The following is a 13904-nucleotide window of genomic DNA, read 5'->3' as shown; positions in this document are numbered from 1 at the left end:
CTACCCGGGCTCCCTGACACCTTTCATTCTGACGAACCCTCCCCTGTCCCCAGCCATGAGGACAACAGTTTCTGATTTAGCTTTTTAACATCTAAGTCGTGTGCCAGAGTGAAGGGCTGTTGGTAAAAACCCTCTGAGCTACCAGTCTGACCATTTTAACTAGGGAGCCACAGAAGTACGCCGGGAGCACACTGTATGGGCTGGGGCTGTGTGAGAAAAAGAACCGCAAAGGGAGGTCCATGTACGTTCGCCCAGAGATTTGGCATAAGGAGCCGGCTCACGCAGTATGGGGGCTGACCAGACCCAGGGTGTGCAGGGAGAGTCAGCATGCTGGCGCCCCGGGAGAGTGGGTGCTGCAGTGGCCCGAAGCTGGGGGGCCAGAGACTCAGCAGCAGTCCACGTATCAGTTCAAGTTTCCAGGGAGCAAAAAGCTGATTCCCCAATTTGAAGACAGTCAGGCAGGAGGAATTCTCTCCTACTCATGGGCGGGTCAGCTTTTCGTTCTAGACAGGCCTTCAACTGACTGGATGTGGCCCACCCGGAGGGCCCTCTGCTTTCTCTGTCTACCGATTCAAATGTTCACTCAGCAGAAAACAAAAAACAAGAAACAAAAAACACACCCTCACAGAAGCACCTAGAATAGTGTTTGACTAAATGTCTGGCTCAGTCAAGGTGACACAGAAGGTTAACCGTCAGGTGTCACACTTGTAATTTTCCGACATTCCTCAGAACAACCACGCTTTCGTCCTCAACCAGCAGCGCAGAGCAAAACTCCCCCGGGTGTGCATGACACAGCGGGAGGGCCGGAGTGGCCCGGACGGGCTGGAAGCCAGAAGCCCGATTCCCTTCATACACGGATGATGCTTCAAAGGGTGATTTTTTGAACTACGTTTTATTTTCAACCTAATAGTTAATACAAAGTGCATGTCAAATTCGTAATAATTAGGGGTAAGAAACTTCCATTTAAATTCATTTTTACAAATGGGGCACCTGGGTGGCTCAGTCAGTTAAAAGCGTCCGACTTCGGCTCAGGTCACGATCTCGCTGTCCGTGAGTTCGAGCCCCGCGTCGGGCTCTGTGCTGACGGCTCAGAGCCTGGAGCCTGCTTTGGATTCTGTGTCTCCCTCTCTCTCTCTCTGCCCCTCCCCCGTTCTCTCTCTATCTCAAAAACAATTAAAAAAAAAATAAAGTGAGCAGTTCTAACTAACGTTGACATCAGTATTGTGATTCAGTTCATCCTTTGCTTGGGTATTTTTTTTTTTTCAAATTTTAATTTAAATTGCAGTTAGTTAACATATAGTTAACTAACCAAAGGATAATTTTTTTAAAAAAAGGCTCATTCTCCAGAATCTAGGAACTCCTAATCAGAAACCATACCATTTTTGAGTAAGTCCAAAATTGTCACATTAAGTTGTCTTAAGTGTCTCTTGGAACCCATAAGCAAAGAAAGGAATCTGAAGTTACAAAAGTAACAAATGAATCATAATTTCTAAAGTGCATTTTAAAGATAGCATATGTGACATTATTAGGTCTGGATAATCGTAAACTCAAAGGTATACATAGGACTTTCTGATCAGATTCTTCTCATTTCTAACATTAATTTATACCCTACATCATCGCACAGAAAGAAAACTAAATACTGACTTTTGGAGATGTGATTTAAAAGCATTGCATTGCTACAGTATTTTCTTTCCTGAGAGAGGAAAAGTATTTTCTTTTCAACCTGCTCAGGATGTTTTATGAATTTTTTTGAATTTTTATAACTTGTCTCAATATAATGCTTTTAAAACTAACATGTTATAAGGAATAAAAGCCATAATATCAATGTTTTTCAAATACATTTATGAGATGTTGTAAGTATATGAAATAGTGAATATAACCATAGCCTCAAGTTTTGGGCATCTAATATCTCTACATCTTTCAAAGGAAGTTCATTTTAAAAATAAATGAACGCTGGGATTTCTTGGTTTTAATAAATACTTTTTTGTTGGAACTTGTCTGATCAGGGAGTGGGGAGGAAGGAGTTTATGTGGCACCTAAACTGATCAGGAGAATGAATCACGGAAGGCCTTCTGGAAGCAAGGATTTCACAGTTGCATCTTAAGGCATAGCTAGGAATTACATACAGAAAGCCAGGGGAGGGGCGCCTGGGTGGCACAGTCGGTTAAGTGTCCGACTTCAGCCAGGTCACGATCTCGCGGTCCGGGAGTTCGAGCCCCGCGTCAGGCTCTGGGCTGATGGCTCAGAGCCTGGAGCCTGTTTCCCATTCTGTGTCTCCCTCTCTCTCTGCCCCTCCCCCGTTCATGCTCTGTTTCTCTCTGTCCCAAAAATAAACGTTGAAAAAAAAAAAAAAAAAAAAAAGCCAGAGGAGCGAGTTCTGGGCTGGGCAGAGCGTGTGCAAAGCTCGGCAGTGAGAGGGTCTCAGGTGAGTGGGTACCAGCCGAGGTGACGGGGAGCTGTGGGGCGAGCCTGGGTCAGGTCACCCAGGGTCAGACGGCCCCACAGGGAATGGCCCTTCACTCGCTGCCAACAGGAAGCCGAGAGAGAGGGTGCCAGGCGGGTATGTTTGCGTCGGGCTATGGTTTATATTGTATTTAACTCTGTTCTATTAATTTTGGGGGGCCGTATTTTTAGAAAGAAGATCGTAGGAGTGTGGAGTGTGGGGTGGGCAGCGATGAGAAGTCCAAGAGGGGGGCCAGTTAGAAGGCCATGCAGAGGCCCAGGGAGCACGCCACGGGTGTGCAGCACAGAGGGGTCACGCGGTGGAGCATGTGGCTATTCGCAGGGCACGCGAGGCAGCTTCCGTGGCCCCCACCGTGTGGTTGAATGACTCCCTGGCCCAGCTGTCGGCTTACGCACGCAGGCACTTGCTTCCTTGTTCACCCCCGGGTACTCATTTTACGGGGTGTGAAGGGACCGGTTTGGCTGGCTTCCTTCCAAGAAGTTAAACAACTCTTAGAGTAACTAAGGTCGTCGTGGCTGTCGTGATGGCGGCACAGAATTTCCCGCGTGGATCTCTGACTGAACCGCCACGCACCTGTACCCTCCAACCTCCCCCCTCCCCGTTTTAGGCAAGGGATGAAGTGAATTGCGGACAGTCGTAAAGAAGAATCCCGGACCGTGAGTCTGGGGTCTGTGGGTCTAGTGTCAGTCCCACCACGACTCATCCCCTTGACAAGTTTGGACCGCACGACGGGGTCGCTCACACCGCTCTCCTTTGTGGGTGAGTGGATGGGTGCATGTGTCTAAGAGGCGAGAAACACTCGAATCGCGGTGCTTTTGGAGGGAAGAGCACATTGCATTCTTGGGACTTGCCCGCCACCAGCCAGGTAAACTGAGGGCCCCCTCCTCTGTGTCCAGGTAACTGTCTGCACAGTTTCGCTCACTGGTCCTGAGGGTGGAGGCTGTCTTTCGCTCGTTGACCCGGAGGTTATATAGTCCAAGGAATCACAGGCAATTAGAATCGCACAGACCATGTCCCAACGTATCCTGACTTCTTCTGACGTGCAAGTCCACAGGCCAGGGGGAGCCGCCACGTAAGAGCTCTGCAGACACAACTGCTAACCTCCACGGATCTCAGCACCACGGCCAGACCCACAAAGGATGCGAACGTCCCAGTCTTCATCCCTTGTCCCCGAACCTCAGACGCCACACGTGGCAATGAGGTCAGAGACGTGGCTGTGGCAGGACGTCCGCTTCCAGGAGAGCATGGAGGGGAGCCCTCCACGTCACCTTTCCACAGGTCAGGGGATTCACGACACTCCTGGCCGGGAGCCTCGACTGGATTTGGTTTCCCGTCAGCAGGAGGAGCTTGGATTTAGTACACGCCCAGCAGAGCAGTGGGCACCCCATGCTTCTGTGTGACTGAGAGGAAGATCTCCTGGTGTGGTTCCAGAGAAGACCCCCTCCGTCCATCCGTCCATCCGTCCATCCGACCATCCGCTCACGCGTGCGCCAGCCAATATTTACTATAACGACGTGGTAGTCCTGTTAGGGTGGTGTGGATGCCCACGCCCCCAGATGTCCACATCTAACCTCTGGGACCGTAACTACGTCGCCTTGCACGCCACCCTTGGGTCGTGTGGGGCCCGATGGCATCACAGGCCCTTACGTGAGGGAGGCGAGGGTGCCAGAGTCCGAGAAGGAGACGCGGTGGGTGACGGAAATGGGCCATGTGGCTGGGGGCGTATTGGGAAGGCGGTCAGACCCTAGAAGCCAGGACATCTTGGAAGCAGATCCTTACACGCCCCCCTGAGGGGCAGGTTATTATTGGAATATAAACAACAGGATAAAAATAAATTTATGGCTGTTTCCTCTGTTCATGCTTTGTATGGATTTTCCCTTTGTTTTAATGACTTTAGAATCAGCTGTGATACTTGTTGAAAGAACTTTTGACCCAGAGAAAAATCATTATAATCTAATGTCATAGCATTTTCCTCCATAATATCAACGACACACTCTCCCTAGAAAAGTTGGGTGAAATGCACATTTAGACAAGTAGATCTTTCTGATAAATCATTTCACCGACGAGAAAGAAACCATGTGTGAAATGAAAGTTAGATGTTTTGAAAACCGCTCCGTTTAAGGACAGGACACTAATCGATAGGTGTATTCCTTATAATGAAAGACAGTGCAGGAGAAACGTGGTCCACGCCTCTCGGGGGTCCCTGGACAGCACAGGAACAGACTCTGTTTCGGCTGAATCTCCACGTGCCTTTAAGGGCCGAGGGACAAAACAGGTGACATCCAGTCCCTCCTAGCCAGCACCCATTCCTGGTGGCACCCACCTGTCAGTGTTTAAAATAGAATGTCTGACACATATTTTCACATTCTTAATAAACCTTTCATGCACATATTTGATACTTAATGGCTACTAGATGCATATTAAAATCACACGTTCATCCTTGTTCAAGGGGACATAGCCTCATGACAGCAGCTTCCACTTTTCAAGCCGCAAAAAGAAACATATTTAAATACATATTTAAATACATCTGAGACTTCCAAATAATCACTGTGAATGATTTTGAAAATAGCTTGTTTTGGAATTATTTTCAAGAGAGTTTTAGAACCATAAAAGAAAATCAATTTGTCAAAATAATCTCTCTCTCTCCACACACACACACACACACACACACACACCTACCCATGTAACTATGAAATGTCAACGTTGCTCTACGATCTTCTAACTATTTTAATATAAAACGACTGAGATCACATTTTGCCTCGAAGATTCAGACACGAAGCTCTGAATCAGATCGGAAGCTTAGCGGGCATTTACATCCTGTGTCGTTGGATGGTTTTCCCCCAAACTTTTGTATTTCTATGAAGTTGCAGGTAGGGATTTTTCATTCATCTTATTAACCAGACAACTGCTGCACCCTCCCAATTCTATCTGGGAAGTGAGATTATCAATATACACAGTGTGGGGCACCTGGGTGGTTCAGTTGGTTGAGTGACCGACTTTGGCTCAGGTCATGATCTCACGGTCTGTGAGTTCGAGCCCCGCGTCGGGCTCTGTGCTGACAGCCCGGAGCCTGGAGCCGGCTTCGGATTCTGTGTCTCCTTCTATCTCTCTGCCCCTCCCCCACTCATGCTCTGTCTCTCTCTGTCTCAGAAATAAATAAACATAAAAAAAAAATGAAAAAAATATATGCAGTGCTTAGGGTAAAACCGGAAATGGGTGGAATAATGACCCCTTTTCCGTGTCTGCAGAATGAGATTCCCAGCAGGTCACCTGTTTCTCAGACCCTTCCCCAAGTCTGCACCCTGTCCCCTCTGGCCTGGAGGAGATCTTGGCTCAGTAACTAGGCCAAGGTCTGGTAGAAACTCTGGAGGGAAGTATGTTTTGGGACTTATTTGGTGCGTACATTTTGGGAACTCAACAACATATTCGGGAAAATGACACAAATCAGAGTTTTAGCGTGAGTTCTGCACGGGTTCTTGCGTGATCTCTATGAAAACTGTCTTATTTTTATTCTCCCATAACGACAAACACGATAAAGTCATTTTCTGCCAGGTAATTATCGTTTCAAAGCATTTCTGAAGACCGTGAAAGAGACTGTCACTTGCTTATACGAGACATTCAACAAATATTGGCGAGTAGATCAGTAAAGATCTCCAAAAGTGTACTTTTTAAAAGGCAGTGCTTGTGAAGTTCATTACCTCCCTAAGTTCCTAATGTGGCCATTTCCCACAAAGGCCACAGTGTGGGGGGTGGTCCATGACCTCGCTGCAGGGTGTCACGGACTTCCTAAGATACAGGGCACCTAGGAGGAGGCCCGGAGGCTCATCCCCACCACCCACAGGCCCCATCACAGTGGCACATCTGTGACAGATGTCACACGGGGCATGCCCACGGCACTGCCCTATCATCTCCACAGAGTTGTGCTTTGGGGACGCAGCACCCCACGGTCCTGTGCACCTCTTCCGAACACCCCAAGGCTTCACGGTCAAGAAGTGTCACCAACCCTCCACTTGGGTGCCCCCGGCCACACAAGAAGATCACTGAGGACCCACACACACATGCCCTTTGATGAATTATTCACAGCTACTTCTGAAATCTGAGAGTCAGCAAGTCGACAAGTCTGAGGTGCTCGAGGGCCAGCATCCTGAAAAACAAGGCTGGCGTCCAGGGTGTCCTTTCCCGTCTGCTGCTAGCCAACCACGTGCCGTCCTCTCCCGAAGTGGCAGGACGGTGGGGATGCCCCTCCCTGAGCTGCCGCAGCCCTCCCTCCTCCTCACCCTGCTCCTCGATCACCACCACGCCCCCACAGCTCTCTTCTCAGACTGTCCCCTCCCTGCTCCGACAGTGTTCAGATGACCTCGCTCCCCAACTCTGCCCGTTTCTGACTTTCTCCGCTTGGCCTTTATGTGGGGCTCGGCGAACGTTTATGGCTTGCTGTGTTTTATGGTTTCTCCAGGCCATGTATATTCATTATGTTACAGAAACAGTAACAGCGCAGGGAAATACTGGGCGCTGATATTTCGTGTAGGTGGTAAATTTTCAAAGGGGTGGATATGGTTTCCCATAAGAATGGAAGCAAACTGTGACACTGAAGGGGATGATTAGTGAATTTACATGAAGGAAGGATCTGCTCCAAGTGGTGAATCATGTTTATGGATCTGCCCACCAGGCGGCACTCAGACGGGAGGAGAAGGTGAGGGAGCCCCGGAGTCACTGCACGTCTGCTCGAGTTTTACTGCAATCTATTAAACCTTGGTATTTAAAGCACAGTCACTTTCTAAATGTCAGCCCTTAAACTTTTTTTCCTGCAGAAAACTTTACAGAAGTTGTACCTGATTATTTGCAAGAACTTTGATACCTAAGAGATTGCATTCTGAGAAAAAAAGAAAGGTTATCGACAAAAGAAGTGTTTCGAAAGACCGTTGCAAATAGGAAAATGGGACAAATGCAATTTGGGAAAGTTACCAAACGTTCGGAGAGTGTATCGCGTGTGCGGCGAAGGTGCGCCTGCTCCTCTCGGATGGAGACCGCACCCCTGCATGGTTCTCACCAGGAAGGCGGAAAGGGCGGCTTTACCTGCTGTGGACCTGACAGTTGGGGTGGTGTTGGAGGGCGTCATCACGGGAATACATTCGTCGTCCTGGGAGTAACCAGCTTGGATGGCTCGGAGGTAACTGTGGCTGCGCGTCCGGAAGCATCCGGGAAGGTCCAGGGCGTCCATGGCCTGGGACTCGACTTCACTGAAGACAGATTCACACACCGACTCGAACTGCCCGTTCATCTCTGCCTCGCTCATCTGGAACAAGAATGCACAGGTGATGGCGAGATGTGGCCAGGTCACGGGAGAAAAAGAAAGAACAAAACTCACCCTGACCTTGAGGTACTGTCTCTTCAGCAGAGTTAATTGGAAATTGGCCTTGGGGCTCCATTAAGCTGAGGGAAGGGCTTTTCCTGGGTTATTTCTCACAAACACTAAGAAAAATGTCACTTCTGAGATGTTACTGAAATTCTGAGGGCCCCTGAGGGTGGCTGAAAGGGTGGCCTGCTGGAACCGCCCAGGACAGAAGACAGGACGCGGGTGGAGCTTGGCATCTGGGCGGTCAGTGAGCACACACCGCTGGTCCCCACTCCGTCCCGACCCCGGCGCCTCTGTCACCATTCCAGGCTGTCCATGGCCCAGCAACTCTAGGAGCTGAGCCTGCCCCTATGCATCGTCGTGGAAACCAAGCACACATCTGGCAGGAAGCTCATCTCCTTCTCCCCAGGGGAGCAGCAGGACCGCGGGTCCAGGAGAGAAAGACACGGCCAGCGGGGTGTCCATCGCTTCGTCACCAGCCTGTGCCATGTGCGTCCTGCCCGTGCTGCTACTCGGCCTGGGATGTTAGGAGACTCGCTTCCTTTGACAATTTAGCAGGTGAAGTAACAGTTTTCACGCCTGCAGTTTAATTTCCAGGTATCGAGTCACCCTGGGAACCTAAAAGGTCCAAATGTGTCAAGAAAACATCGAGGCTTTGGACAGGCGCGGGATTGCAGGTGCCGGGCACACAGGGGCACGCCCATCGGGTTGGCTAGAGGGACTTTGCGTGGGGTCAGTGAGCACTAGCAGGGGACACACTTTTCCTGCCATTCCTGGATAGTGATCCTTGTGCGTCTCCCAAGAGCCAAACCTACAGACCTACAGGCTTCATCTGGGTGCCCAGTGAAGGGAGGTGTGCAGGAGAGCCAGGATGAAGAGAACGGGGTGCGGAGCAGGTGAGATGTCAGGAAAGAAAAGCTTAACGGCTTAGCCACTCGTCGGTGAGGACGGGAGGCTCACGGGTCCGCGGGCAGGGCTCTCGGGGTGGGTCACGTGTTAGGCTGAAAGGGACGTTGATAAATGAGCCCTCCCCGGCTACTCCTGTGTTGGGTACACCCCTCGGGGGAATCACGCGTGGGTTAGCACGTGTGCACGGGCGGGATGCTTGCTGGTGAAGTCCCCGTGCACCGGCCGGGGCTGGGAGGGGAGGCTCAGTGCACAGGGAGGCGGCAAGGGCTGAGGGGGCACCCCGTGGCCTCTGCTGTCCCTCCAGATCGGTCCCCGGCCCGTCCCTCCTGCCCTGGGTGTTGGGAGGGGCCCACGCCGCCCGGGACATCTGCCCTGCTTCTCAGGTGGCTTCTCCATGCCCAGCACCCCCTGCTGTCATCGTCCTGCCTCCGTCCTGCACCTGCTGTGTCCGCCTCTCACACCCCAATGTCCCAATGTGCTATCCCACTGCCGGGAAGGCCACCCACGACTTCCAGAACACCCTGCGTGATGCTCACAGATAAAGACACCAGCTCAGTACCTGTGCTCTGCCTGTTTGCAGGGTGAAAGCGGGCGAGAGAAGCTGATCTCCCCTCCAACAGGAAGGAAAACCTGCTTTCTTCCAGAATCTCTAACTGCAGACCTGGACGTGGCCCTGCCTGGCACCACGTGGGGCTCCTGACATGCTGGGAAATGGCCCCCTTCACAGAGCGAGCATAACCCTCTCTCGTTCTGGAGATGGTGGAGGAAAGTGTGTGTGTGTGTGTGTGTGTGTGTGTGTGTGTGTGTGTGTGTGTCGGGGGGGGAGGAAGGCAGGCCGGCTGCCTGGCCCCCAGTGTGAGGAGGAGAATCTCTGGGTCGCATCGACAGAAAAGACCAGAGGAAGGTTTCTGAAGTTGGAGAGGGGCAGACAGATCAGGGTCAGGACAAAGCACGACACTCCCATCGTGACAGCCTCACGTTCCCAGTGACGAAGCTTGTGGGACACACACCTGCTGGGTTGAAACATGACATTTCCTGACTACACATTTCTTACACTCTGTTTTCCCTTATGGGGAATTATATCAAGAAGCCTCGGATCGTTTCATGCCATATATGTCAAAGACCCACATCAGACAGCCTGAAAAGGCCAAACTCTGAGTGATGGCACCAGCGTCCCCAGCACCCTGGCCGCGGGGTTTCACGGACCCCCTCCTGCAAACCCACCGCGGGCCAGGAGCTCTGTCCTTGAGGCAGGACACCATCACACCTGCTCATGCATCTTAAAGGCTAAAATCTCAGCGAGGACCACTTGGCTAGTACTCACAGCTACAGAAACACATCCGTGAGGTTCTAGAAATGAAGGTGACTCATTTCTCCCAGACAAATAGAAGTAGTTGAGAAGGATCTCAAGACTTGGTCCAGAGAGGACCTGAAATGCTCTGTCCTCTGAGAGCTGATGCGCTCACCCAGCCTGAGGGGGACTGGGGAAAGTGGGTGTCGTTTTACGTTGGGACTCAAACCACGGCTTGGTCCCCGGGAATCCCAGGAGGGTGCCAAGCCAGTGGGGTAAAAGCTATGGAAAACAATCAGTGTGGCCTGAGGCTTCCTCTGTCTCCCTTCGTGAACCATGAACTCAGAACACAACCGGGCCTGCTTCTGGAAAATGTGGGCACGGAACAGCCAAAGCGGGGCAAGCTGGGGAAGTGGGGGTGACAGGGTGACTGTCCAGTCTGTGGCAGAGCCGGGGGTGGGCTCTGCAGAGGTCGTGACAGATGGCGAGCAGACACGGCCCCGCACGTGGCCACCGTGGAAAACAGGGTGGCGGTTCTTCCAGAGATTAAACGTAGAACCGCTGTGGTCCGGTGAGGCCACTTTGGGATATTTACCCACAGGAACTGAAAGCAGGGACTGGGGAGGACATATACTTGTAAACCCACACGTGCATGGTGGACTGTCATTGTGATGTGGACGGACCGTGAGGGCACTTGCCGGGGGAAAGAAGCCAGTCATACAAGGAAAGACGCCGGGTGAGTCCGCTGGCTGGAGGTCCAGGGGACTCACGTCCACAGAGACACGGAGGTGGTGGCACCGGGGACACCGGCCAGTGTTTGGTAGGGACAGAGTCTGCATTCTGCCAGACAGAAGAGGTCTGGAGATGGACGGTGAGGGGCACTGAACGAGCATGTGACACCGCTGACCTGCACACTGAAACACGGTCAAGATGGTAAGTTCTGTTACAGATATTTTACCACAATTTTTAAGAATTTCCTTTAAGAAGGAAGCCATCATAGTGCCAGAGGTTTTTAAAGAGGAAGAGAGAAAAGGCAGCCACAAGACAGTGGCGTGGCTGGAAGATGTGGGGAAGGCAAGTGTGCCTTCTCAGCCAGGATGCAGAGGTCCCAGCGATCCCACCACACCGGACCCCAGCACCACCTGCCAGCTCTAGGACACGCCGGACCCCAACACCACCTGCCAGCTCTCAGATATGCCGGACCTCCAGCACCACCTGCAAGTTCTAGGACAGGCCAGACCCCCAGCACCACCTGCAAGTTCTAGGACAGGCCGGACCCCCAGCACCACCTGCCAGCTCCGGGACCCTTCTTCGGCCAGGATGCAGAGGTCCCAGCGTCCCCGCCACGCCGGACCCCCAGCACCACCTGCAAGTTCTAGGACACGCCAGACCCCCAGCACCACCTGCCAGTTCCGAGAAACAGAATTACCCTGATGGTGGACGCACTGAAACAAAGCAAATGTGCAGCCTGAGCAGTGGGAGGCTGGGAGGGCATCAGAGCCGCCCCGAAGGTGAGAACAGCCGGGGGTGGGGGGAGAGTGTGGCAGGTCCCCGCTGGCTGGAGGCTGTGATTTCACTCCCGCTGAGGTGCCCTTCCTGCACCGCAGCTCGGCTGTGCCTCCCCACGTGTGCCTTCCGTCTGCAGTGAGGGGCCAGGGGGAGGTCTGGGGACCCACTTCACAGCCTGAGGATGAGTAGGGATGTGCCCTTGCAGCTTGCTTGGAGGGGGCTGGGACTCATAAGGAGCGCCCGACCCCAGGAGTGCCAGCATGTGTGGGCAGTGGGCATCTGCATGGCTTTGTGACCCCTCCAGGTGGGACACAGGCCTTCCACATGGGGTGTGGGAAGATGACAAGGTGACACAGGAAAGGAGGCTGCTCGGTGTGGTGGGGATGGAGGGGATGGGAGGGTGGCACAGAGCACGGGGCTGGGGTGCCGTCTGCTCGTCTCCATGGGTGGCCGTGGGACATGCCAGGTGTAGACACGAACCCCTGGTCTGCCCTGGCTGTCAGACAGGTGACTGCTGCGAGACCCAGGGCCTCCCTCGCTGCTGTGTGTCCCCAAGTCTCTGTACAGCCGGGAAGCAGCTCAGTTCATGTGGCTGGGGACTGCGTCTGCCAGGAAACCACAAGGTCGTGCCCTGCTGGGTGGCCCTGGGTGACAGTCACTGGCAGAGCTCATCACACTGATGGGGACCACACCGCCAGCACACTATCATTTACCAGATGGTGGAGGACTAGGTGGTCTTCAAGCCTATCGCTCCCCGTGCATTTCTGGGAAATGGAGAACGTGGTCATTCTTCCGGGTAAGGTCTAGACCCAGCCGGACAGACATTACATGTGGTGGGGGTACAACCAACAAGCCCACTGTGTTCTCTGAAACCACAGGGATGTCGTGCTGAGAATAAGAACAGTGCTGGGGTCTCCTGTCCGATGGGCTGACAAACTGGTGAACCCCAGGGAGATAAGGAAAGGCCAGGGAAGGGTCGGCGCCGAAGCGACGGCCCAGACGGCTCAGGCACACAGCGCGTCTGCACCCAGGTGGCCTGTGTCATGCCAACGCCTCCTGAAACGCATCATGTCAATGTGCGTTTCTAGCGTTTTCAGTGAGATTCCTCCAGGAAAGAACTCTCATGGTTAAAAACAAATTCCATCCCTCAAGCTGGTCACTGGGCAGGTGTAACCGCACGTGTACTATTACCGTCCTGGACGCTCACCGCCGGCAACCCCAGGGCATCATCCCAGACCCTCCAAACGCCTACGCGGACTCTTCCCCGGTTCGTGAGCTCAGAGAAGCCGGACCTGAGCTCAAAGACTCAAGTTCAACTCACAGCATGGCTCAGAGATAAGCAAGTCTTACAGGGGCTCAGTTAGACTTTTAATTTCATGTTTGCTGCTCGAGAGACGTTGAGTATTAAAGACGATGGGTGAACTTCTGCAGCTTGGCAACCAAGCCAAGTGTCTCAGGGACATGAGGGGTTCACCAGAGGCAGCACCCCAAAGGCATCGTCCTCGGTTACTGGGAACTGCCTCTTCCTCCCTGACTTGGAGTGCACTGGCCAGGGTCGGACACACAATGACTATAGATCGGTTCCCACGTGTGAAACGGCCCCACCCACCACCAGGGTGCCGGGAGTATCTTAGGGAACTATATGCTTTTTTCAGAATTAAAACTGGAGCGCAATGTAAAGTCCTATCCTAGAACTCAGCAATTGGAATCAAAGTCCTCAGAGTCTGTAAAACAACCAACTGGTCTACTGTTGCTATTATTTACAACGACGAATCTTTTCAGATACAGAAAGGTGTGAGAGTGTGTTTTTTTTTTTACTGACGTATTTTTGGAAATCCCAGCTTGGGTTCACCAAAAACACACATACTTGAGGGTAGTACATGGCTTATGTGTCTGGAAAATAATGATGAGGAGCCCCAGGGAAACTATTTCATAGGAATGTCTGAAGAGGTATGGTGTGCGTTCAACTGGAATCTGTTTGTTGAGAGCAAGTGAAAACAGAGAGAAAGCGGAATCAGACCCATAAACAGGGAGAACAAACATGGTTGCTGGGGATGGGGGATGGGGAGGGGGGCTGGGCCAAATGGGTGAAGGGGGCGGCAGGTGCAGGCTTCTGATGGAGCAAATGAGTCACAGGAATAACAGGCATGGTGGGGGGGAGGTCATTACATTGTGCCAGCAACGTAACAGGACAGATGGTGAGCTCCGCACAGTGTGTGAGAGTCAAATCACTATGTGTAGCCTGAATCTAAGGTAACATCCTGTTGACTGCACTCCAGAAAGGAAGGAAGGAAGGAAGGAAGGAAGGAAGGAAGGAAGGAAGGAAGGAAGGAAGGAAGGAAGGGAAAGGAAGGAAGGAAGGAAGGAAGGAAGGA

General features: G+C 52.3%; 1 protein-coding gene across 1 annotated transcript in view; it reads right to left on the bottom strand.

The window, feature by feature from the left end:
• Positions 1 to 13904, bottom strand: part of DLGAP2 (DLG associated protein 2) — a 144885-nt gene that overhangs the window by 52355 nt on the left and 78626 nt on the right. The window contains exon 5 of the mRNA XM_032593031.1: positions 7541 to 7760. Within this exon, the coding sequence (XP_032448922.1) occupies positions 7541 to 7760 (220 nt within the window). The remainder of the gene's footprint in view (positions 1 to 7540; positions 7761 to 13904) is intronic.

The sequence above is a fragment of the Lynx canadensis genome, chromosome B1 (genome assembly GCF_007474595.2).
Source record: "Lynx canadensis isolate LIC74 chromosome B1, mLynCan4.pri.v2, whole genome shotgun sequence".
NCBI classification, from domain to species: domain Eukaryota; kingdom Metazoa; phylum Chordata; class Mammalia; order Carnivora; family Felidae; genus Lynx; species Lynx canadensis.
Note: the sequence above shows the minus strand (reverse complement) of the source record. Positions and strands in the feature narration are given on the sequence as shown.